This window comes from Peromyscus californicus, unplaced genomic scaffold, assembly GCF_007827085.1.
Source record: "Peromyscus californicus insignis strain IS unplaced genomic scaffold, ASM782708v3 Scaffold_21__1_contigs__length_65335640, whole genome shotgun sequence".
NCBI lineage: Eukaryota > Metazoa > Chordata > Mammalia > Rodentia > Cricetidae > Peromyscus > Peromyscus californicus.
Genome location: NW_026294514.1, coordinates 16382952 through 16405391, shown reverse-complemented (window position 1 = coordinate 16405391; position 22440 = coordinate 16382952). Strand labels below are relative to the sequence as shown.

The 22440-nt window shown below is 48.5% G+C and overlaps 1 protein-coding gene across 3 annotated transcripts in view; it reads right to left on the bottom strand.

Annotated features, from left to right (window-relative positions):
• Nrp2 (neuropilin 2) overlaps nucleotides 1-22440 on the bottom strand; it is a 120436-nt gene that overhangs the window by 44454 nt on the left and 53542 nt on the right. For all 3 annotated transcript variants that reach the window (XM_052749632.1, XM_052749633.1, XM_052749634.1), the window contains exons 8-12: nucleotides 14617-14761; nucleotides 11563-11912; nucleotides 9622-9766; nucleotides 5350-5466; nucleotides 2112-2252 (exon numbers count right to left, since the gene is read on the bottom strand). In XM_052749632.1, the coding sequence (XP_052605592.1) occupies nucleotides 2112-2252; nucleotides 5350-5466; nucleotides 9622-9766; nucleotides 11563-11912; nucleotides 14617-14761 (898 nt within the window). The remainder of the gene's footprint in view (nucleotides 1-2111; nucleotides 2253-5349; nucleotides 5467-9621; nucleotides 9767-11562; nucleotides 11913-14616; nucleotides 14762-22440) is intronic.

Genomic DNA, 22440 nt, shown 5'->3' with positions numbered 1-22440 from the left:
AGACGAAGACTATAATTTCCAACCAGGAGCAAGGGTCAAGGGACCAGGCATTCAGGTGAGGGTGGAGTCTGAACAAAGTGGTGGGGAGGTGCAGGACAACGGGCTATGGCAGAGGGGAGGTGACGTGAGCTGTACCAGAACTACTTGCTCACTGGTGGCCTTGTAGCCTAGGTAGGGCTAGCCTCAGACACCCTCAGAGGAAACCCTTTTAGAAACACAGGAAAGGCAGGCCCAAGGATTAGAAAGGCCTAAAAGTGGACCCTGGATAAGAAATGATAAATCCTCCTGCCCTCCCCCAGCCCCGAGAGTCCCTGTGTACAACCCTTTATTCAAAGTGCCTCAGCCGAGCTGCACCTTACAAGCTTCACCCCCCAATCCCTATCTCTCATTCAGACAAAAATCCAAACACATATACATATATACGCCATTCACCTTTCTTACATTCAGACGAAGATGGGGGCTGGGAAAAACCACCAATTAATTGGACCCAGTCTCAAAGGAGAGAAAATGAAATGAAAAATGCAGGCTGGGTTATAAAAATAAGTATTTTTTTCCCCCAACGTGCAGGAGGCTCATTATATTAATTAAACATTATTGCAGAGAGTGAGAGGGGGAGGGGGATTAGAGCTGGGACTGGGGTAAGTGCTCTCCCTCCTGAGCCTGAGGCTGTGGTGATCCTCAGATACAAATCTCTCTGAGCCGGCACTCAAAGGCTGAAGAGATAAACACTTGAAATATGAAAATGTTTTTCTTCAGAGCGGACGCTGTGACCCTCTGGGAAAGCAAGTGTGGGCGATGGCAGGAGACTGGCCCCCAGTGATCTTCTAGAGCTTTCCTCCCTCCTTGAACTCCTAGGGATGGGAGGCACCATCAGCACTTGGGGTGAGGGCAGCTCTGAGGAAGCCAATATGTGTGTGGGGGGGTCCCTCCTCTTTCATTTTCTAGCCTTTTCCCAGAGTACTCCACCAACATTCAGCCTGCTAAATTTCCAGAAATAACCCCCTGTTCTCCCCCAGGCTTATTTATGGGCATCTGAGGTCCAGGCAGGAGGTGTGTGAAAACTGAAAGCTAATCAGAGTGTTTTGGACCAAGGCATACTGGCTTGTGACCGCCACTTGTTAAATTCTGGAGCTTTACAAGCCAATTAAATATAATCGTTATTAAAAATTAAATGACATAGGGCTATAATCAATTACATTAAAAAGGAAAATAATAAACACCCCCAACTCAACATTTCCTAGTCATTTCAGTATATTCTGTATCTGTACCGTGGAAATACACTCCCCAAGCCCCCTACTGCGGGTCTCAGCTCTGCCTCCTATGTCTGTGACTCACTGAACTGTGGGGAGAGTATTTTTTACCATGGAATGAGGCACACCTCATGGAGCAAGTTTGGGATTTTTGTTTCAATCCCTGGAAAGCCTATTGCTAAAACATCTCCAGAAGGCAACTGTTAGGGCAGGTGAGGGCAGAACCAGCAGCCCGCTTTGTTTCCTCCTTGTTCACAGGGGCTAAAAACCATGTCTATCTACAGTGCCAGGATGGGTTTCTGAGATCTGGCTTTTGGGGGCCAAAAGACGGTTGGCTGGCTCTTTGCTAAGACACACCCGTTGGGCATCCCATCCACGGCGTCACACCCTGTGCATGGCAGCATTTCAGTCCTGGAGCGGCGGTAACCACAGAGCTATGAGTCAGAATCAAGGGCAGCCGTTTCCCAATGAGCAACTTTTGGGAACAATACCTTGTTGTTGACAAGAGGCCATGTGACCATAGTTGCCAGTGCTGGCTAGGGGGACAAGGGGACACTAGTGGATTCCCAGCATCTCCTAAAGGACCTCCCAATGGCTTCTTTCTCTCATGGATCCTGGCTTCACTTTCTCGCTAGCAGCTTCAAGATGGGCTGAAATATCCTGAGTGGGCTAGGAACCACCGACCAGCCAGTGTGTGCGCCCGCCCGCGCGCGCGCGCGTGGACGTCTGTGGTGGTTTGTGGGCCAGGAGCAGAAAACTGCCCTGTGGTGGGAAGCTACGAAGCTTGCAAGGGAGTCGGGACGAAAACCATGTGCTGCTGGCCTTCTCTCCATCTTTCACAGGCTGCCTCCACTGCCTTACCTGGAAATGTTCGGTCCTCGGGGCTGGCACTACCCATCCAGGTGCTTCGGAGCCACTTGGCATGGTCGTACATCCAACCACAGGGCTCTTCGGGGAAGTCAAAGTTGCAGTTGAATCCCGAAGGGAGTTGCAAGTCTTTGTCTAAAAGGAGAAGAAAAGTAAGCAAAGGCAGGCCAACGAAGCGGGCCCAGCGTCCAGCCACAGCGATGCCATTTCAATGGCTGCCAAGGCCTGAGTACGAAGCAGGGAAAGAAGGGGTCCCCTTTGCCCGTGCACTTCACTCATCTTGGCGATCCCTGACTTTCGGGTCAGGCTTTGGTCTCCTCCTTCCCAGGCATGGAAGCCAAGTCTGCCAGTGGTTCCCATAGTAAGCAATTACAAATGAGGCCACCAAATGGCTTCGGGCTCTAACCAGCCTCCTCTGGCTACCTCGGAGAGCAGACACATGTGAACATTGCTGCTCCCTAAAATGCCAGAGAAGAATGTCTCCCCACTGCCTCACTGGCTCCCCAAGAGGATCATCTCAACTCCTGCCAGCCTGGCTCTCAGAAGCGATGGGGCAGCCTGCTAGCACCCAGAGAGACCTGAATGCCAGGGAACTTCTGGCTGAGGCCGAGAAAGTGACCTCAGAAACAAGGCTGGCTTGTATGCCATCCTTTACCTCTTTGTGACACATCTCTTATTTCAGGGGGCTGGTATAGTTGGGCACTGTCAGGTGGGCAATCTGACATGTTAAGAGTGAGAACGAAGGTGGGGGGGGGGTGGGGGGGTAGGGTGGGAGGGGTGGGGGGGGTCATCCTTGGAGCTGCCCAGCTCAGAGCTGAGTAAAATGGGAAGTAGTTTGATCGGCTAGGCTTGATGGGTCAGTACTGTGACCCCAGTTACTCTGCAGCACATGAGCTGAGCTCCTGACGGTTGGGATCCCAGGGGTGGTGACGAACACGCTCTCTGGGAATCTCTAAAAAGTGACCACATAATGGCTCACCCTGTCTACTTTAGAGATTTACCTAGCTGAGCCCAAAGGCAGAACCAAGTGGGTTTTCTCTGGGGTTCCACCCAGATCTAAAAGCCCGGGATGAGTTAATGCTAGTCTTGGAATTAAGTGGGGGTGGTACCGTGGTGGGGAAAGGGAAAATGGGAACCCAAACCTGGACACTTGCCAGACACACAGGAAAAGGGTGGGCAAAGCGGGCAGCCCAGAGGAAGTGGGGTCTTTGGCCTGTTCACTTCCTTTCCCAAGTTCCCAGAGAGGAATTTCCACGGGGAAGGCTCAGAATGCTGGTTAAGATGTCTAAAGGCAACAGCAGCTGGGTGAGACAAATTGCCCTCCATGGGGTGGAGGGTGCTTGGCCTTAGAGGCAAGGGGTGCCGCTGATCTCAGCAGCAGGACGCAGATTGCCAGCAGACCCTACTTGCGTCCCGCCTTCCCTAGAGGGAACATTTAATGTTTGCCCACCCTTAGCCAAAGTCAGCTGGACTGGAAAGGAAACACATGGAACCCATCACAGAAGCATCAACCTGTGGCTTGGGAAAGTCAGTCTATAGCCCTCACCAACCCCTTCTCTCCACAATTTCTCCACATGTCTATTTTTCCATTCAAAAATACAGAGTAATTCAATATACCATAATTCCTCTGTAATGTTTATACGCATACTGTATCTCAGGAACCAAATTCCACAAGAAGATCTTTTACTAAAAAGAAGGGGAGGGACCATCAAAGAAACCTCAAATCAAACAAACCACTGTAAACGGTAAAATTATATTAAAAATAAACTTCTGAAATTTTGCAGCAGAACCCTTAAATTTTCCTTTGGATGGCCGTGTCGCTGGGCTCCCCATTCCCCTGCCTCCTGACACGCTAACTCTGTGAATCTAATACCATGCATAAACTCCGTGTGTGTTTCATTTCCAGCTCTCGCTGTCTCAGAGATGTCTTGGAAGATTCTCCACTTCTCATTATGAAACTAAAACAAGTTCATTAAAATGTCAAGATTTTGTATTCAGCTAACCCTGACCAACAGTGTTCCCTACCCACACACTATACCAAAGCACACTCCCCAAAACATACGCATTTAATTATCATTTTTCAATCCCACAATTTCAGCATTAATTTTTGGCTTTCCCCCCACTCTTCTTTTTATTTTTATTTTTTTCAAGACAGGGTTTCTCTGTGTAGCTTTGGTGCCTGTCCTGAATCTCGCTCTGTAGACCGGGCTGGCCTCGAACTCACAGAGATCCTCCTGGCTCTGCCTCCCGAGTGCTGGGATTAAAGGCATGTGCCATTCACACCACTAGACAGTTTCCTATGCTGCCCCCTGGCTGTGAGCAGGTTCCAGGGTTTCCTCCGTCATCTACATCTTTACATCCCTTCTCAAGCTTCCTTGCTAATCTTTCCTCGCTTTGTTTAATACACATAGCGATCAGTAACTTACTGTAAATTGAGGTTGTCAAACTTCAAAGTCCAACCCCAAAATGCCAGGTGTTGTAAAAGTTGTGGCTGATCAGTAATGTCCTAATATAGGGTAACTTGAACAGTAGCATTAAAAAAAAATAGGACTTGCCTTTGGGATCTTCCGATTACTGACTTATCTAACTCGGATATGCTTTGAAGACAAAAATGAGGGTAATAAAGATTTCCCATGTGAAGAGATGATCTAAAAAACTAGGAGCCCTTGGGTTTTTGAAGGACTGGCTGAAGATACCTCACGTCCTGCCTTTGCCCCTGGCCTGTGTGGTGTGACACATAGAAGGTGTGATACGCAGTCTGGTAGAATCGTCCCCGTTGACACTTTCCTAAATCAAGATTATTGTGAAGACACAGGGAAATGCATCGATCCTGGTTAATGGATGGCCTAACTTGGCTATCACAGACAATGACCCTCCCCCTAAAAGAGACACCAGGTCTTCATATGACTGTAACCACAGAGACCCATCCCAACAGGAAAAGCTGTTGCTGCTGTTACTTCTTAGGCTGGGGATGATTTTCCTTTCACTACGTCAATTCTTACCTTAGCGGTGGGTTTGTATCTGTAGGGCTACACTAGTTGTTACAATATCTAAGTGTCTCTAATAGCCACTGTCTCAGGCCTCTGAGTATTTGTACCTCCCTGATGCCTTCTGTAAGTTCACGTGGACCTCTAACCCAAGGTATCTCAAGTTCTTGCCCGATCAGGGGCCATCCGTCTGGTCCATACCCATGCCACCCCAGATGAAATATGATGACCGTCCCAATCCTTACCGTCCTCAAAGCTGCAGTTTTCCCCACACTCTGTGGCATCCTCTTCCATGGGATATGGGGTGGTAGTCTCTTCACTCTTTACGGTGGGTCCCAGCGTCTCCACTGTGGGCTTTGAGTCTGTGTGGAGGTAAAGGGAGAGAAGAAAAAATGCTGCAGCCGGATGATGCACTGTAACCCAGCCGGAGAAGATGCCAAAAGCCAGAAATCTTCTTTCTAGGTGTGAGCTTGTGAGGAGGAAAGGGAAGTTGCACAGATGTGCACACAACCTGAATTCACCCACGTGAGCTGTCGGTGGAGGAACGAGGGTCCCTTCAGCTGAATGATAACCATCTAGAACTCCCGAAGAAGCTGCCACAGGCGTGAGCACGCACCCAGGCTCCTGATCCCACACTGGAAGCTCCCCAAGGACAGCACAAATGTGTCAGCCATGGGGTGGATGACGCTGACCCCCAAAGTGGAGCTGAACCATATTTGGGTATTCTGTTAAGAGGGTAGTGTGGTAGGGCACACAATCAAAATAAATGCTGCCCACCAAAACCAATGGAAAAACCTCCACGCTTATGGCAGCATGTTTCTGTGACGTGGGAAATGGGCCCCAGCACTGTGCCGCTTCGTGGCTGCTGGTGGGCCTCGCTGCTTGGCCCTGCTTTCTCAAAAAACACACTCTCCCTATGCTGGACAGGGTTTATTTGGAATCAAAACTAACCCTATGAAACAATTTGGCCCGTGGGGTCCCACCTACAATAAAATAATCAGGAGTACTTGTCCCCAAAGTTGTGAGTGACACTGCAACTTAGGAAGCCCGGATCCAGACTCCGTGTTGGTGTTTCGCGGCCATGGACGGATGGGACCATGGATTTGAAGAGACTGAGGTTGGGTGAAGTAATTTGGGCTACACCTTCTGGTCAAGGTATGGCCAATTAAAACACCCACTGGATATAGTTCCCATTCTGCCGGGAAGCTGACGGGGGTGGGGTACGGGGAAAGAGTGGGGTGTGGCAGATAGAGATGGTGGCTGGCAGGCAAAGAGTCACCCGAGGCACCATGACTTGATTCAAAAGATAGAGAGGCCCAGAGAGGAGATAACTTAGTCTGGCTAGCTCTTCCAAATTCCCCTCCCCACCTCCAGAGAGGCCTACCATCCCTTAGTAAAATCTCCAGGCTCACCAATGCCAGCAGCTTCTAACAAAGGTTAGAAGAAGGAGCACACACCAAACCTGACTAGGTCAAACCAGGCTGCAGGCAGTCCATTTTCACCTGGGCCAGGTAGGTGATTCACACATCCATTCATTCACTTGTTTTCTTGCTCAACAGGTCGCTCATTCATCAACTATGTGGGGAATGAATGAGGCTGTGAGTCAGGCCCTGGGTGGGGCGGGAAGAGTTCTGGAAACCTGGGTGTTGTGGAGAGGTGAGTGCATCCTAGAGCTGCCCTCCAACCAGATGCCCCGAAGAAGCGAGGGCATTGTACCTCCTGTCTTTGTGTGTGCTCCTTTGCACTATAGCATGTGATTGGGTGCCTTTGTGGGGCGCCCTTCAGGACGCTCTCTAATAAAGCCGGGAGCTGAGGAAATGGGTAAATATGCTGAAAAGACTGTTCACGGTCGACTTCCCACCTTTCTGCTATTAAATACTATGCACATAACCTTCCGTGTTTCCCACTGCCGTGCCTGCCTTTTGCTCAAAGAAAACAGCAAATAACCTCGAAGCGTCCTAATTTGCGAGTTCAAATTTGTCACCGTGTCATGGAATCTCAAGCTCAATTGTAAAAGCTAACTATGGGCAGCAAGGCAAGAAGTAATCATTTGAAACCCAAACACACTGGCTAACAGGTGAAGCGGGCCTGTCAAATGATTTAGCCGAACCGGTTCAGCCCAGCCCTTCAGATTTTCTGTTTTCCTTTTGGGCGGGGGGTGGGGGGGTGGGGGGGGGGGGGGGTGGGGGGGGGGAGAGGAAGAAGGAAGGAAAGAAATGAATCAAGGGCGACTTGCAGACAGAGATGGCGATTTTAAAAACAAGAAGAATGTGTACTAAGAACTGTTTCTGGAAGTTTTAGACGAAACTGGTCAGCTGGTGGGAGGAGATAAAGTGAAGCCCCCCGGGGCCATGAGGGGCTGGTGAGGTGATAAGGGGCCAGGGTGTGTGAGTGAAAGTGAGGAAGCAGGAGCCGGCCTCTGTGGCCACTGTTTGTACTGGGTACTCTGAGGTAACTACCCACCAAACAGCAGCGTTCCTCCCAAATGAAAACCAGATGTCAGAAACATCAAAGCCACAGAGTCTGGGCAGAGGGTAACATGCCTCAACTCTGATCTTGCTAGAGTAGGGCTGGGCTTTGAAATGGGAAACCTGCTGCTGTCACCAGGGCAATCTGGGGCAGGTTGGGGCTGGAGGGGCAATGAGGGAAGAGGACACTCGCAAATGTCCAGCTGGCCATAAAGCAAGGCCAGTCTGGGAAGAGGCATGGTACAGAAGGAAAAGGGGCCAGAGGGAAGTGTGACTTTCTGGGACTCAGTTTCCCAGTCTGTGAAAGGGCAGTAGGCTTAGCTCTGTGGTTTGTTTCTGAACCACGCATCACGCTGTAGGTCATGGAATCAGTTTAATGGGTACAGGTTTTTAGAATTCTGAGCTGTAATCTTTCAGGGTATGCTCACCTAGTAAGGTTTGAGCACAGCTTGGGGCATTCCCTCCTGTTACGTTTGCCCCTAATCAGCTTGCCAGTGTTGGGCAGCAATCTAAACACTCTCCACCATTACTCCATGCCATTCTCATAATAGCTGTGGGGCTTTGAGATAGACTGATGCCATCCCCACTTTCCAGGTAAGAGAGGAAGTCATTTGTCCCAGGTTCCGCACGCAGTGACGGCCGGGGAGGGACTTGAATTTAGCAATCTGTTTCTGAAATCCAAGAACTTCCCCACATGTGCACATGTATGTGCTTGCTTGTCAATCAAAGTGGCTGCAATGGAGGTTCAGTTTAACTTGAGGTACGTGGTCAAACGTGTTTGGAAACCACTAGCCTAGAAGTTTCTGGATCCTCTATAGCTCTAACCCTGGAGTCGAAGGTGGGCAAATGAAACTAGTTTGTGTTTGAGGTGGGTTTTTGGTACCTGTGAGGCACAGGTGACCATTCAGGCTTTGGGGGACTTAACCTTATCCCTACAAGTGTGTGTGTGTGTGTGTGTGTGTGTGTGTGTGTGTGTGTGTGTGTGTGTGTGTATGTGCCATGCGTGCGCGATGGGGGTGGTGGTGAAGGTGAGTCTTCCTACTGGTATGGATTCCACGGAACTGTCTTCACCTCCAAGCCTAGAGGTGAACTTGGGCCCCCTTCCTGGCCTGCACGTCTGCACAGGATTCCTCTGTGCACTTGTAGCCCGCTCACAGGCAGCACTTTTCTCCCCAGGAGCCGAAAGCACTCCTCTGACATGCCCTTATTAATCCTTCATGCCATCCTGTTGCCGGAGCCAGTGACAGGTACAGCAGACAGGAAAATGGGGATGCATGGGGCCCTGGTGGGGTGGGGCAGGAGAGCTATGCCTGCTGGTGGTTCCTGCTGGCACTGGGTGGGGCCCTGAGCTCAAGGTGGCTCCCCAAAAGCTCATTTTGGCAGGCTGTGCCAGCTCTGCAGAAGAAGCAGGCTAGTAGCCAGAGGCAAGGTAGGGCCTGACTCGGAAGGGTAGGTTCTTCCCTCCTTCAGCAACCAGCCAGGGGGAGGGTGAGCTCTGGGGCCTCACCCTCACAGGGAAAATTCATGGAGACACTCGCCCCAGGCCTATGCCACCTGGTAGGGCAGGAAGGAGCAGGACCATGGCTACGCACTGGGAAGATGCACCCCTGCACCACTGTCCCTCCTGAGCAAATAAATGCCTTTTACAGATGTGGCTTTGAAAGGAAAATGCTGTCTCTGAGCCTCTGACATCTGGAGGCCAGATTCAGACATAAACCGATTACTTTATTATCATGAGAGAGTTTTTCTTTCCTAAATCAACAGCCACAGCCCCCTGGCCTGAAGAGCTGGGGTCTAATTGAATTTGGGTGGGTGGTGGGTGGTTATGACTTGTTTTTCAAGAGACTCATGTTGAGGAGCTGAACTGATCCTTGACAAAGGACAAAATGCTTCCCTTGAGAGACGTCTCCAAGTTCAGAGGTGGTCCGAGAATACAACAGGTATGCAGTGATGTTTAGCTTCATCAAAGGCTGACTGCCCCTGTCCCCTCCCAGGATACCAAGACCACAAGACCAAGCGAGCAAGACATGGAGAGGAAATCCCCCTTACCTGTCCAGTCACAGCCCAGGACCTCCAGCCTCATCCCAATGCCTGCTGGTGACCATCTCTCTGGGTATACCCGCACATATTGCGCTGGAACTGGATCGAACCTTCGGATGTCAGGAGTGTCATAGTGCATGTTCCCTTCAAACAGCTATAGGGAGACAGGTTGTTCAGCCCTCCAGTAGAACTCCTCCCCACTCCCCACCCCCCACATTGTGGTTGATTCATGGGGCATTACCCATTATGTGACTTCATTTCAAACCAAGGTCTTTGTTCATTTGGAGAAGTCCACGAGGGACCTCGAAATATGGAAATTAGGGAGCATTAGAGTGGCCATTGTCAGGGGAGGTCTAAGCTCCAAATGTGATTTAAGCTGACCTTGGCCAGGAAGAACGGAAGGCAGGATTGGCTGTGTCTACCAGTCCAGATTCCTTGCCTTATTTTAAAAGTGTTTTTTTCCAATACTTGGATGTCTGTGTGTATAAGGCACCTGAATGAGATGGGGATATAGTTCAGTTGGTGGTATGCTTGCCTGAACGAATGAGGCCCTACAGGTCATTTAATCCCCAGAAGCCTGGGGCCAAAACGATCCCAATGGCCAACAGTTCCCAGTTCACTGACAGTCTGAAAGAAAATAGCCACTCCCTCTTTAGGGTAATAACACTATCCTCTTGATTACAAGTTGATGGCCTGAGATTGTTTTCTAGACCTTGGTTTATCAGAAGCAATTCTACCAAAAGAAACCTCTCCTAGATCACCAGTGCATAAAATTGCTGACAGAAGTTGGAGCTGTGTGGGAATTCCACCCAGAGCCACCTCAGAGTCCTTCACATAGGGAGAAGACAGGTGTTGAGGTGGCTATGTCCAGGAACGCCTGGGGGTCAGCCATCTGCAGGTACTCAAGATCCACAGTCTTAAAAGTAAGGGCACCGCCTCAGGCAGGGCATGCTCTGAAACTTGCTCAAATGATTTCAGTTTCCAAGAAGAGCCATGATTAGCCGTCACTAGGGAACTTGTGGTCCAGTTCCCGCTCTATCCATTGAAGGTTCTGGCTTCCAAACCCCGAGTCTTTCCAAGCCCCTGGAATTGTGAGCTGGAAGTTTCACATCAGGACTGTCAAAACCTCCAACTTAGCCCTGGACTATGCATTCAGAAAGCAAAGCCTTGCTTATTACAGGGAGGACTCCTTCCTTGGTTAAAGATTCTGTACTTCTGTAGAAATGAGGACCAGATAGCCTGGCCTGCCAGGAGATGAATCTGAAGAGGGGAGAGGCATGGAGTGCTCTTCCTTCTGGGGCTCCTTGTATGCTAGGCTCAAGGCCAGCCTTCCCTTCTCTCATGGCAGGGGTGGGCTATCCTGACCTGTTACTGCTGGCCCAGCATCATTCTCTTTTCCTTTCAAACTCAGTGTGAGAGGCACAAAAGATCTGAGCAATCAAGACTAAGAAAATACGAAGAAGCGTAACTTTCAGAAAAACAGTTATTTTTGGAAGTAAACCCCCGGTTTCTATAGTCTGGCCTCCAACAACCACATCCCCTTGGGATGTCTGGCCCTGTTCAAGGAAACTTTATCCAGAGGAGGCTGAGAAGGGCACTAAACTTCATAAGCAGGCAGTGCTGTGGTATCTGGGTTTTGAAGTCTGACTTTTTGGTCTCGAGCACTGGTAAACAGTGTGGCCCTGGATATAACATAAGCCTCCATTTTGTCATCTCTAAAATGGTGAGTGATCAAATAATAGGCTTTGTAGAAAGATTATGGGGATTAAGAAGGAGTATAACTTCAGGACCAGGCCTGGCATAACATAGTCTCTTGGTTGATACTCATTTTATTGGACTGATGGGATTTGATGGTGGCTGCTAGATGGGAAATCAGTACCCCAACTCTCTGCACCCCACCCACTTCACCTCTATTTAGAATGGCATTAGAGTTCCCCGAGAACAGCCTACCTTTGGCTGCTGAGTCCTGGGATCCTGGATGTATTCCCATTCCTTGCCATTTAGGCTGTAGGAGACTTTGAACTTGCGTACAAATGCCCTGGCTTCCATGGCAGAGATGCTGTCCCCTCCACGGGCTCCCTGGATGATGACACCTTTCACCGTCTTGGGCGTCCCCAAGTCCACCTGAAGCCACTCTTCACCTGGCTGGGCTTGAGGGTTCCGAGGGAACCAGCCGGAACGGCTGCTAACCAGGCGGGCCGCACTGGGGCTCCAGAGGTATTCTCGGGTGGAGGAGGCAGAGATCTGGGTATCAGCAATGAGGCCCGAGAGCATCCCCAGCATGTTGGAGCAGGGTGCATCTAGAAGAGACAAGGAAAATCCTAGAAGTCATGGCTGAGGCCCACTCATTAAGCAACTACCAGATCTTCGGGGTACATGCTTATCTGTTTTATTTTGCATTATGAGGTTGTATAGTCAGAGCCTGAACTTGGACCCAGAATGCTTGGTTTTGTGTTCACTCTGCTGGTTAACTTAGCGAGGTGACTTTGGTCAAGTGATTTAATTGCTCCACGCATCAAGTTCCCCGAGTCTACATGGGCTCTCTCTCAACAGTGCCTACCTCTTCAGGGCTGTGGTGGGGACTCTTAGTTACCTCAGAGCAGGCCTTAGAATGGAGCCTCATGTACCAGGGTCCAGTGACTGTTAGCCATCTGTAGTCACGGCTCTGACCAGGGCTTCTGAGAACGTGTGTCAGCACATCCATCCACGACACCAATCCCCACTGACCCTCAAGGACAGCGAGGGCAGTGGAGTTCGGGCAAGCACTGAATTATTTCCTGGGAGATCATTTTGCCTACAAGATGGGGAACCTTCCTGGGCTCAGTACCAAGTTCTCCACATGTGTCACCAGAGCTCTTTACTGCTTCGGGTCCTTCCCACACACTGCTTCCACCACCTGAGATGCCCCCCACCCCCATTCACTACCAGACTAACCTTTGCTCACCTCAAACTATAAGGATCACATTTGGCTCTGGCCAAACTTTCATTCTATAGTGATTAAGTGCCCCCAGTCACTCCTCGGAGTACCTGGACTCCCTCCACACATATGTTAGCTTATCATGATGCATTCTTGCATTTGTTTGCTATTTATCTCGGTCACTAGCTTGAACGTTCTTTGACATCGGAGACCTCATCCTGTTCACGTCTCTAGCTCAAGTCTCAGTGCGGGGTCTTCATGGAATGAATGGGGTGGGTGGGGAGCAAATGAATCACAAGTCCTAGGTAAACTCATGCTCATCATCCTCTGCTGGCCTAGCCAGCAGCGCAGAAGGAGCATCCCTTTTGGGATGAGCTGTCCCTACAAGGAGGAAGCCAGGTCCCTGTCTAAGGGTGACTGTTGTGGGATGTTCTGTATGGCAAATGTGTTGCTGATTGGTCAATAAATAAAACACTGATTGGCCATTGGCTAGGCAGGAAGTGTAGGCAGGACAAGGAGGAGAATAAAGCTGGGAAGTGGAAGGCTGAGTCAGAGAGACACTGCCAGCCACCACGATGACAAACAGCATGTGAAGATGCCGGTAAGCCACGAGCCATGTGGCAAGGTATAGATTAATGGAAATGGATTAATTCAAGCTGTAAGAACAGTTAGCAAGAAGCCTGCCACGGCCATATAGTTTGCAACCAATATAAGTCTCTGTGTTTACTTGGTTGGGTCTGAGGGGCTGTGGGACTGGCAGGTGAGAGAGATTTGTCCTGACTGTGGGCCAGGCAGGAAAACTCTAGCTACAGGTGACAAGGGATTTGTACTGAGCAACAATGGGTACAGGGCCTGACTCTGTCGCCTCTGGGATGGATGGTGGGCTGGGGTAAGCTGTTGTCTTTCTGAGTCTAATTTCTTCATCAGTGTCATCCTAGGTGAAGAACCGGCAGTAGAAAGTACAGGAGAGAGTCGTGATAGATGTAGAGAAGGTGCAGACACAGGGTACTCGAACCAGAAACTGTAAGCAGGGTCACATGACGGTACACTCCCGGACAGAGATGGAATGTGAAGAAGTAGGCAGGTAGGTGGATGGATGGACAACGAAGACCCTTCCAGGTCAAAGAAGCAACTTGTCTTTCTAGGTGGAGTTCAAAGAGTGGAAATGATTGACCTGTACACATGCATACTATTGCTAGTCCAACCACCACGGCATCACCGCTACACCATGGTACCAGCTCCCACTCTGGTGATCCCCATTGCACAGCCCTTGGGTTTTAGACCATGAGCACCGTGTTCCCTTCAGATGCTGTCCTCAAACATTGTTCTCAGTTCTCTTGCTACAATGCCAGCAAACAAGCAGTGATTACTGCCGAGTATCCTTTCAAATCTTTCCTCAGCAGGTAATGTCTGGTTTGTCTGCCCTCTGACCTCAGTAACTCACCGTCACGGAAGTCTTTCTTGACTTGCCAGGCTATGTCAAGTCCTCTGCAGGACACTCCGAGGACCATGAGGCCCTGTTTCTGGATATTCTTCATAGTTTTTGAATGGACATTGATTGATCATTTTGCTTGTTATTCATTTGTCCATCCAACTTGTCAAAATGCCCACACAGGACTGGGTCTGTCATGCCCCCATTATGTCTATAATACCACTTCTAGATTTTGGTCTCTACATGAGGCAGGAGAGAGCACTATTTGAGACTCAAGTTACCTAGGTTCAAACCCTGGTACCATCACTTCTTGGCAATTTAGTAAAGTGAGGACAATGACCTATGCCATTGAGTTCTAGTAAGAATAATAAAAATGAAAAATAATAAAAGATAGCACATTTATGGTGGGACTAGAATCTGGTATCAAATTATTATTCAGTACATTTTAACTAGTAGAAGTAGCATTAGCATAATAAAAACGTATTAGATGGATGGATGGATGAATAAATGAATGAATGATTAAGTCTGGTAGGAGTTGGGCCTTTGAGCCATTCATTTTGGGAAAGTCCAATCTTATCGATTCAGAAAGAGGGGGAGAATCCTAGAATGTAATTGCTTCTCCTGTCTCACCGGGACTCCCTCCCCCCCAACTCACCTGTGACTCGACAGCCAAAGAGCTCCAGCCGAAGGGCAATGCCCAAGTGCCACGTCTGTGGGCGGATCCTGATGAACCTTGTCAGCAGTGGCGTGTGGAGTTTATTTAGGACCACCTCGGTTGCATCATTGTTAGCCTGGAATACCTGCAACATAAGACACAGAGCAGTGACACTGAAATTCTGTTTATGAGGCCAACCCTTGAGCCATCATCGAGAGAGGCAGGAAAGCATCACAAGCCATTCCTAGAAACCATCAGTGGCCCTGTCCTGTTGGGCTTTTTAGAATAACTGAAAAAAGTTAATTTCTCATTCTGCTCTAACTTGAAAACAAACAAAAAAAAGCGAACGTTGCAAAAAGTTTTGGAAGGAAGGAACATTTTGCTTCTGGGCTGAGAGCAAACAGAGGAAGGAGCTTTCAAAAAGAAAACACTTCAGAAGCTGAGTGAGAGAAGAAAGCACATTCATTGTAAGGGAGGTAGCCATGTCATCTGTCAGGGCCAGCAGACCTCACACACTAGCTTGAACTCGACACTCCCTCTTCCTCACGTTGCGGGCGCACAGGGCTACTTACAGGGCCTTTCTCATTGCATACTCCTTCACTCTTGTTTTTGTTAGTTCCTTAGACACTTCCCCATTCTGAGTGAGTGAGCCGGTGAGGGGGGACGTCTACCCTGTACCTTCTGTCAGTCAACGCTTTTCTTGGTTCTCTCGGCTCTTTATTGTAGACAGCCTCTTAAGGGCCATGCTCCAGCTCCGTCTTAGTGTAGCCCCCAGTCTGTAATGAAATCCATCCCTGTCCCCAGCTGACCGGGGCCTCTCTTATGGGAGGAAAGGCTTTTTGGAGTAGCTTCTGACCTAACATGGTAGGCACAAGTCCCGGCTTACCAGATGGCCCAAATCAATAATGGCCATATGGACCTCATGTATTTGTATGCTCTCCATTAAAAAATAAGTAAGTAGGGCAAGACTATGTGAATTTCTTTTCGTTTCCCTGGGTAAGGGTGAATGGAAGAAACAAGCAGCCAACCGTCACTTTGAATTCATGCCTGTCATATATATAACAACCACAGGACCTTGTAGATCTACTCATGGCCAATCTTCCTGGACCAGCAGTCTCTCCTGCACAGGGAAACCAGAATCTCCAGGTCTCAACACTCAGTACCTGCCAGGTGTTTAGGCCACAGACAGGAAGAGGACAAGAGAGATTTAAAAACTGGCATATTGAACACTGAAGCCAAACACTGTCAACATGATGATTGGATACCACACTCACAACCTCTGCTTTACTGATGGGGAAACTGAGGCTCGCACATCTCTGTCTGGACCCATGGCATTCAAGCCTGCGGCTTCCTTTGCGGACTCCCATCTCTTTTGATAAATTTACAGCATTCTGACTGGTGGCTAGGAGTCCTGATGGCCGGGTAGCCCATCATGGGCTGAGGAGAAGTAAAGTCACAGACTAGTGATGTGATCCCACAGGGAGTTTATAATCCCACTATAGGACGGTTTTGGGAACAGCAGAGTATCTCGCAAGCTTACAGGCAGTCAACAATGCAGCCTTTTCTTCTCCATCAACTGTGAACCCTACCATTTGGCAACCCCGAACCCCCCATATTTTCCATTTGCTAAGGCCAAAAGATTGAGGCGGTTAAGAACACCCCACAGATGACAGGGGTAAAGGGGAAGAGACTTCACACCTTCTGCAACCAAATGAAGCGGGGAAGTAGCTTGTTCCACACAGGAAAAAAAAAAAAAAAAAAAAAAAAAACGGAAATTGATGTCATCAGTCCGCTGTGCTTAAACCACAGGACGAAACCTACCCCGAGAGAATCCTACTTAACCATCCTGCTCACTGTTCTCTCTACTTCCTAGGTAGCTCTCCCAGGCAGGACCCTAATGCCACTGGTGTCCCCTCTGCAGCTTTGTGTGACACAGGGAACACAGAAGGGCCACTCCTCTTGCTCGGGTTTGGTCCTGCTGCCGTCTTTAAGATGACTGCAGCCGGGGCGGGGGGGGCGGGGGGGGGGACACGGACGGACAGACGGACCATGTTAGCAAAGAGAGAGGAAGGAGCCCTGAGGGAGAGGTGCAGAGAGCCACCCGACCCCTTGATATGCTAATCTTTGAGAGGAGAATGGGGTTCCAGAAAGACCTTGCCTCCCCATTCCTGTTTCTTGCTTCCTTGGTGCTGACAATGATTCTCCAGTACTGAGGAAAGGGCTGGAGGAACTGAATCCAAGCTAAAGAGATGAGTCACTTCTTCTAGAGTTCAGCATGCAACGCAGACTTTTCTGTTTCTTTTTGGTTTTGTTTTGTTTGAGGAGCAGCAAATGACACACTTTGCTGCTTTCGGACGGGGTGCTGTGAGCAGTGGGGGCCACCTCTGGATGTTTCCCCCGCTGCTGCCGATGGTGATGGTGACTGCGTGTGGCCTCCATCAGGAGACACTAAGCAGTTCCTACTGGAGGTGGCTTCAGTTGGCACATAAATACCTAATTGGAGAGCTGAAAGGATTTGAACTTGCACACAGCTTCTAATCCACAACCTGTACACCATGCTGGTACCATTTAGAAACACAGCATGCTTTATGTGTTTTTAATATCCAATTTTATCTTCTCTGGCCCCCTTCATTTCTCAGCCTTGGCAGATAATCCCAGGAAATCTTTTCTCCTCTCCTCCTCCTCCCTCTCCTTTTCTGGTACAGGGTCTTACTTTGTAGCTCAAGTTGGCCCAGAACTCAATGATGTAGTTTAGTCTGGCTTTGAACTTGAGGTTCTCCTGCTTAGCTTCATGAGTGCTGGCACGCACCACTGTGCCTGACTCTCGACCCTCCCTTCTTAAGAAAATGATTGCACAACTTGAGTATCCTTGGGAGTGGACAGCTTCGGAATAAATGTGCTACATGTGGGCGCCGGGGTTGCACACATTCAGATGCACCAGCCTGAGAGAATGCATGTGACCATGAGCTTTGGGTGAGGCCCCTCATGTTCCACCTACAGTGGCCTCAGTCGGGATGGGAGATGAGCATATGATTGATCTGTGTGTCTCACATGGAATTCTGTTCTGCCATTCAGTTTTGCGCCTTCTCCTCCAGTCTCTGGATGGAGAAGGGATTCAAAACGTCTCATTTGAACTTGGGTTCAAATTATTCTTCACGTTTCCAAGTTTAGGTCCTTACTGCTTTCTTTTTGGCTTTTGACCTTGTACCTCCCTCTGTCTGCCCTCTGCCCAGACTCTCTGCAGAAGGAACATCATCTTTCTGGAGATTTCTGCATGCCTCTCACTCTGAGTGAGGCAGAGAGAACAAAACAAACCCCACCGCTTCATCAGGAGCCTGGAGTCAGGCCCTGCTGCTAATTAGACCAAGAGGTGGGCAAATATCTCTGTCCCCCTCGGGGCTACATTGTCCTTCACTGTAAGTGAGGACTCTGCAGGAGTTGACCTGCTAGCCCCTCTCTGGCCAGCAGAGTCTAAGCCTTTCTCCCCAAGAGTCTTCACCGTTTGAGCTCCTCTCTAAGAACATCCACTTTGTAAAAGGGCACTTGAGTGACCCACTGTTCCTTATAATCTAAGTGCTTTTGTGGGCAATTGCTGTGGCTATTTAATTCACTTCGCCTAGTGCCCAGAACACATGGTGAGTGCTCCATTCACAGGCAGGATATACCTTGTTGATGTGTTGGTTCAATAACAGTTCAAATTATTAATAACCAAGAGTAATGAATAACAACGCCTTAGTCCTTATGCCCTGCCTTTTGTCCAAAGACATCAAAGTGCAATTTATGAAAATCCATTTTTAATGAAATATTAAGCAGTTTCTATTTCTCCTGACCCAATGGCTTTACAAGATCTCTATTTTTCTCCCTGCATCTCCCCTATTTATAGTTGGTAAATGCTGTCATATATTATACATCTTTATGACTTTCTCAATGCTTCTGTGGTTTTAGAACCACCGTCATCCATTTTCTGATCAAATTCCCTAAGATGGATTCTTGGCTTCCAGTCTAGGCATCACAAAGGTAGCATGCCTGGGAAATGATGCCAGGAAACTGGTTTTATTCCCCCATTCTCTGCCGACTCACTAAATCACAACAGGCAGATCAATAAACCTTAGATACTTTAATTTCTCCTTTAGGAAGGTAAAGTCATTGTAAGCTTGCTGGTGGACACTAGACCCTACCAGCCCTTGTGACCTGCTCCAGGACCTGCACAATACCTCGGCCAAATGTTGGAGTGGGAACTAAGTCACAAGTCATAACTGGGCCTTTGGACAACCGGGAGAGTTCAAGTTTAGAAGGCCCTTCGCTTCTAGTTCCTGCCTGTGGCCAAAAACTGTCAAGCCAAACCTTGGCAGTGAGATGTTTGAAATGGTGGGAAAAATCAATAGATTGCTCATATGTCTTATACCCAGATAGGGACATACCAAGTACAGTGATTGAATTTTAACAACTGCTTAAAAGGCTAGACGTTGAAGAGGATATACATTTTATTCCTTTTCAAAGAAAAATACTAATATAGCTACTTTACCACCCAAAGGAAGATAAGGAGTGTGTTCACCCTGACCCTAGCCTTCTGGGGCGGCGGGGGGGGGGTGTGTTATTGATTAAATATATGTATGTGTATTGTTTTTCAGGAAGCTATGAGGAACCAAGAGCTTTCTTCGAGTGCACCTGTGCAAAGCAAGTTCAAAAACCAATTCAGGGCACAAAGTGGCTTGGTAATCCATTTGGTGCCTGGCTGAATTCTGAACATAATCCAACATTTTCCGATTGATTCTCGGGGCCTTTGCTTTATTTTCAGTAGGACAGAATCTGAAACCCAGCAGCACGGAATGGATTTCTGATTTGTGCCTCTGGGGGAGAGGAGAAATACCTGCCAAGTAAATCAGCTGCTATCCAACGCCTCAATTTGGTTGTCATTGAACACCTCCAGCAAAAAAAAAAAAAAAAAAAAAAAAAAAAAAAAAAAAAAAAAGCAGTCTGCACAGTTTCACCAGGCCTATGGCCCCCAGGCTTGGGTTTTATGGACTATATAACATAATGCAGAAGAAAAAAAATCACTTCTTACATATAAGAGAAAATCCATCCATCTAGCAAGGCAGGATCAGTGATGATTTTTTGAGCTCCTCCTTTCCCTGTTCCTTGCCCATACCTAGTCTTGGCCACCTGGCCTTTGCTGGCCTTCCTTATGTATTTTTTTTTTAAAGTACAGGTAGGAGCTTTGGCCCGGCTGGGAATGGTGCACAGTTCCAGGCCCCTAAAAGGGAGATGTGCTGCCTACCCTACGGCCCCATCCTATGTACTATTCATCTCTGCTGTGGCATCCATATGCCTGGGATCGTGTAGATGCTATAGGTCATTGCGCCTGCTTCAAGGACCAAGGAGAAGATTCTGGAAAAGTTGTTGAGCTCCTGAGAACAGAGACACTTTTCAGGCCTAGTAGCTGTGGGAGCTTTCTAAATGAGGAAGGCCCTTTGTTGGGTAAGCAGCTCTTCACGTGATTGTGATGTCCAGTGTAAGAAGAGCTTCAGTATTCTACTTGTCTCTTTTGTACATGTGGCTAGACATACTGTTTACTTCTATGTGGCTGTAAACATCTGAACTCTCTCAGCTCCAGGGACTGCAAAGGGAGCGGAAGCCAGTTTCAAAGACAATGTCTATGTTAGACCCTGAGGTAGAATTTATGCAGAGGACTTCTTTCTTAAAAATCATTTCTCCCCATTAATAAATGTTAATTGCATCCAGAGCTCTCCTTCTCAATGTGTTTGGTGCAGATACGTGAGGAGAGCAGAGCAGGCCAGAAAAGAAGGGTGGGGGAAACTGGGAAGCCACAGTCACTTCAGGAAAGGCAGCAACTTATCCTGATGTGGGGCCAAGAGCCTTCCTCCCTCTCCTGTCCTGCCATCTCACACTTTCTCCTAAACCACCGATCATGTCTGCACATAAAATTAAATGGTTAATCAATGAATGGCATCCCATTTAATTAATCTGCTGTACCAAACAGGCAAGGTGGAGGGAGGGGCCGCGGGGGAAATGGTGGAGAGGCAACGGGTTTTGTTGTTTCCTGTCCTGTTTGTAAATCACAGTCTGTTCAGTTCTCTCTCTTAAAACTCCTCCTTAAAGACCATAGCAAAAGTTTTTAACTCAAGCTGCCTTCATTCTAGTGAATGTGGGAACTTAGCCAGATGCAGTCAAAAGTGTGCGTGTATGTAGACATATCTATCTATCTGTCTGTCTGCCTGTCTATTATCTATCTATCTATCTATCTATCTATCTATCTATCTATCTATCTATCATCTATTCTATCTAAGGGAGGGTCAGGGAGGGCCGGGGAGGGGAGGGCAGGGGTAGGGGGGGAGGGCAAAGGAGTCCTTTAATAACCAAATGCATATTTGTGACTGGGATGACCTCTGCTCTCCTCCTCCCCTACTGTAAGGCTGTTTTTGTGATCAGACTGCTTCTTTCTGGGGGTGAGTGGAGGTGGGTGGGTTGCGCACATCCCCATCTGTGTGTGCCTTGTGGGGCCTCTACATTTAATGCAGGATTATGTTTCTCCCATGGAGACACTGAGCCCTGGAACACAGCCTACTAACAGGATTAGGGTTTCAGGATTTGAGACAGGAGAGCATCAGGGAAGAGAGGGACAGGGCAGGACAGGAGAGGAGGACACTTGGGGACCCTGGCTGGAGGAATGACAGGCTGGAAAAGAATCATACACCATGATGAAAGATGCAGGGGGGAATTCAGGCAGATACGTCATTCAGCAGGGGTGAGGGTCCTCAACATCTGAGAGCTTCCTGACACTGGTCTCTGGGGACTTACTTTTTTTTAAAGGCAGTTCCCCAAGTGGGCAGAAGAAACACACACACACACACACACACACACACACACACACACACACACAAAAAAAAAAAAAAAAAAAAAAAAAAAAAAAAAAAAAACCAAAAAAAAAAAAACCAAAACCAAACAAAAAACCCAAAACCAAAACCAACCAACCAACCAACCAAAAACCAAAAACTGAGCTTGAACAGCACCCTACTACCCACGTGCCTCTTCCAGGACCAGTTTCTACAACCACAGAGCAGGGAACAGAGAGCAAAGAATCCACCAGATGAAGAAGCCTTCCCCTCAACACTTGTCTAGGTTCGCTGGAAATGGCCAAAGACAATGAGTCCCAAATCCCAGCCACACCAATGTTCTGTTTGTCTCCCCTTCTTTTCCAGCACCTCTGTGCACAGTCTTGGCCTCGGAGCACAAGAAATCCAGCATCATGGTTGGCAGCGCCAGGGAGGCTGGCCTCAGCTCGGAGACAGTTCAGCACCCAGGGGACCCGGATGAAGCTGGCTAACAGTAGCCTGACAGAGAACGGTTCAAGCGCATGGATAATGAAATTTTCCCCCCCGCGCTTCCTCAGCGGAGAGGCTAAAGGTCTGAGCTCATCCCACGACAAATGGATAAGGGACAAACTGAATTACCCAGCACACTGGACTCCTCTCAGTCATAATGGAGGGGGATGCACAAACTGAGGGGCTTGAACTTGGAAAGGGCACTTGCCCTCTTCGGAGCACATAGAACCGTGTTTAGATCATACAGCTTCTGAAGGCTGATGCTCTTCCCTAGCTTGAGTCTCTTCTTTATACAACAACAACAACAACAACAACAATAACAAAATGGCAAACCACAAAAGGAATAAGGACAAGTATTCATGAAGAGCTTTTTTTTTAAAAAAAAAATCTTCAAAATTATTAATTGCAGGAATAATCGCATCCCCAATAAAGAATGAGGCTGGGAGGGACATTTATCTGAGACAGCTCAAGCGCGAGGCCT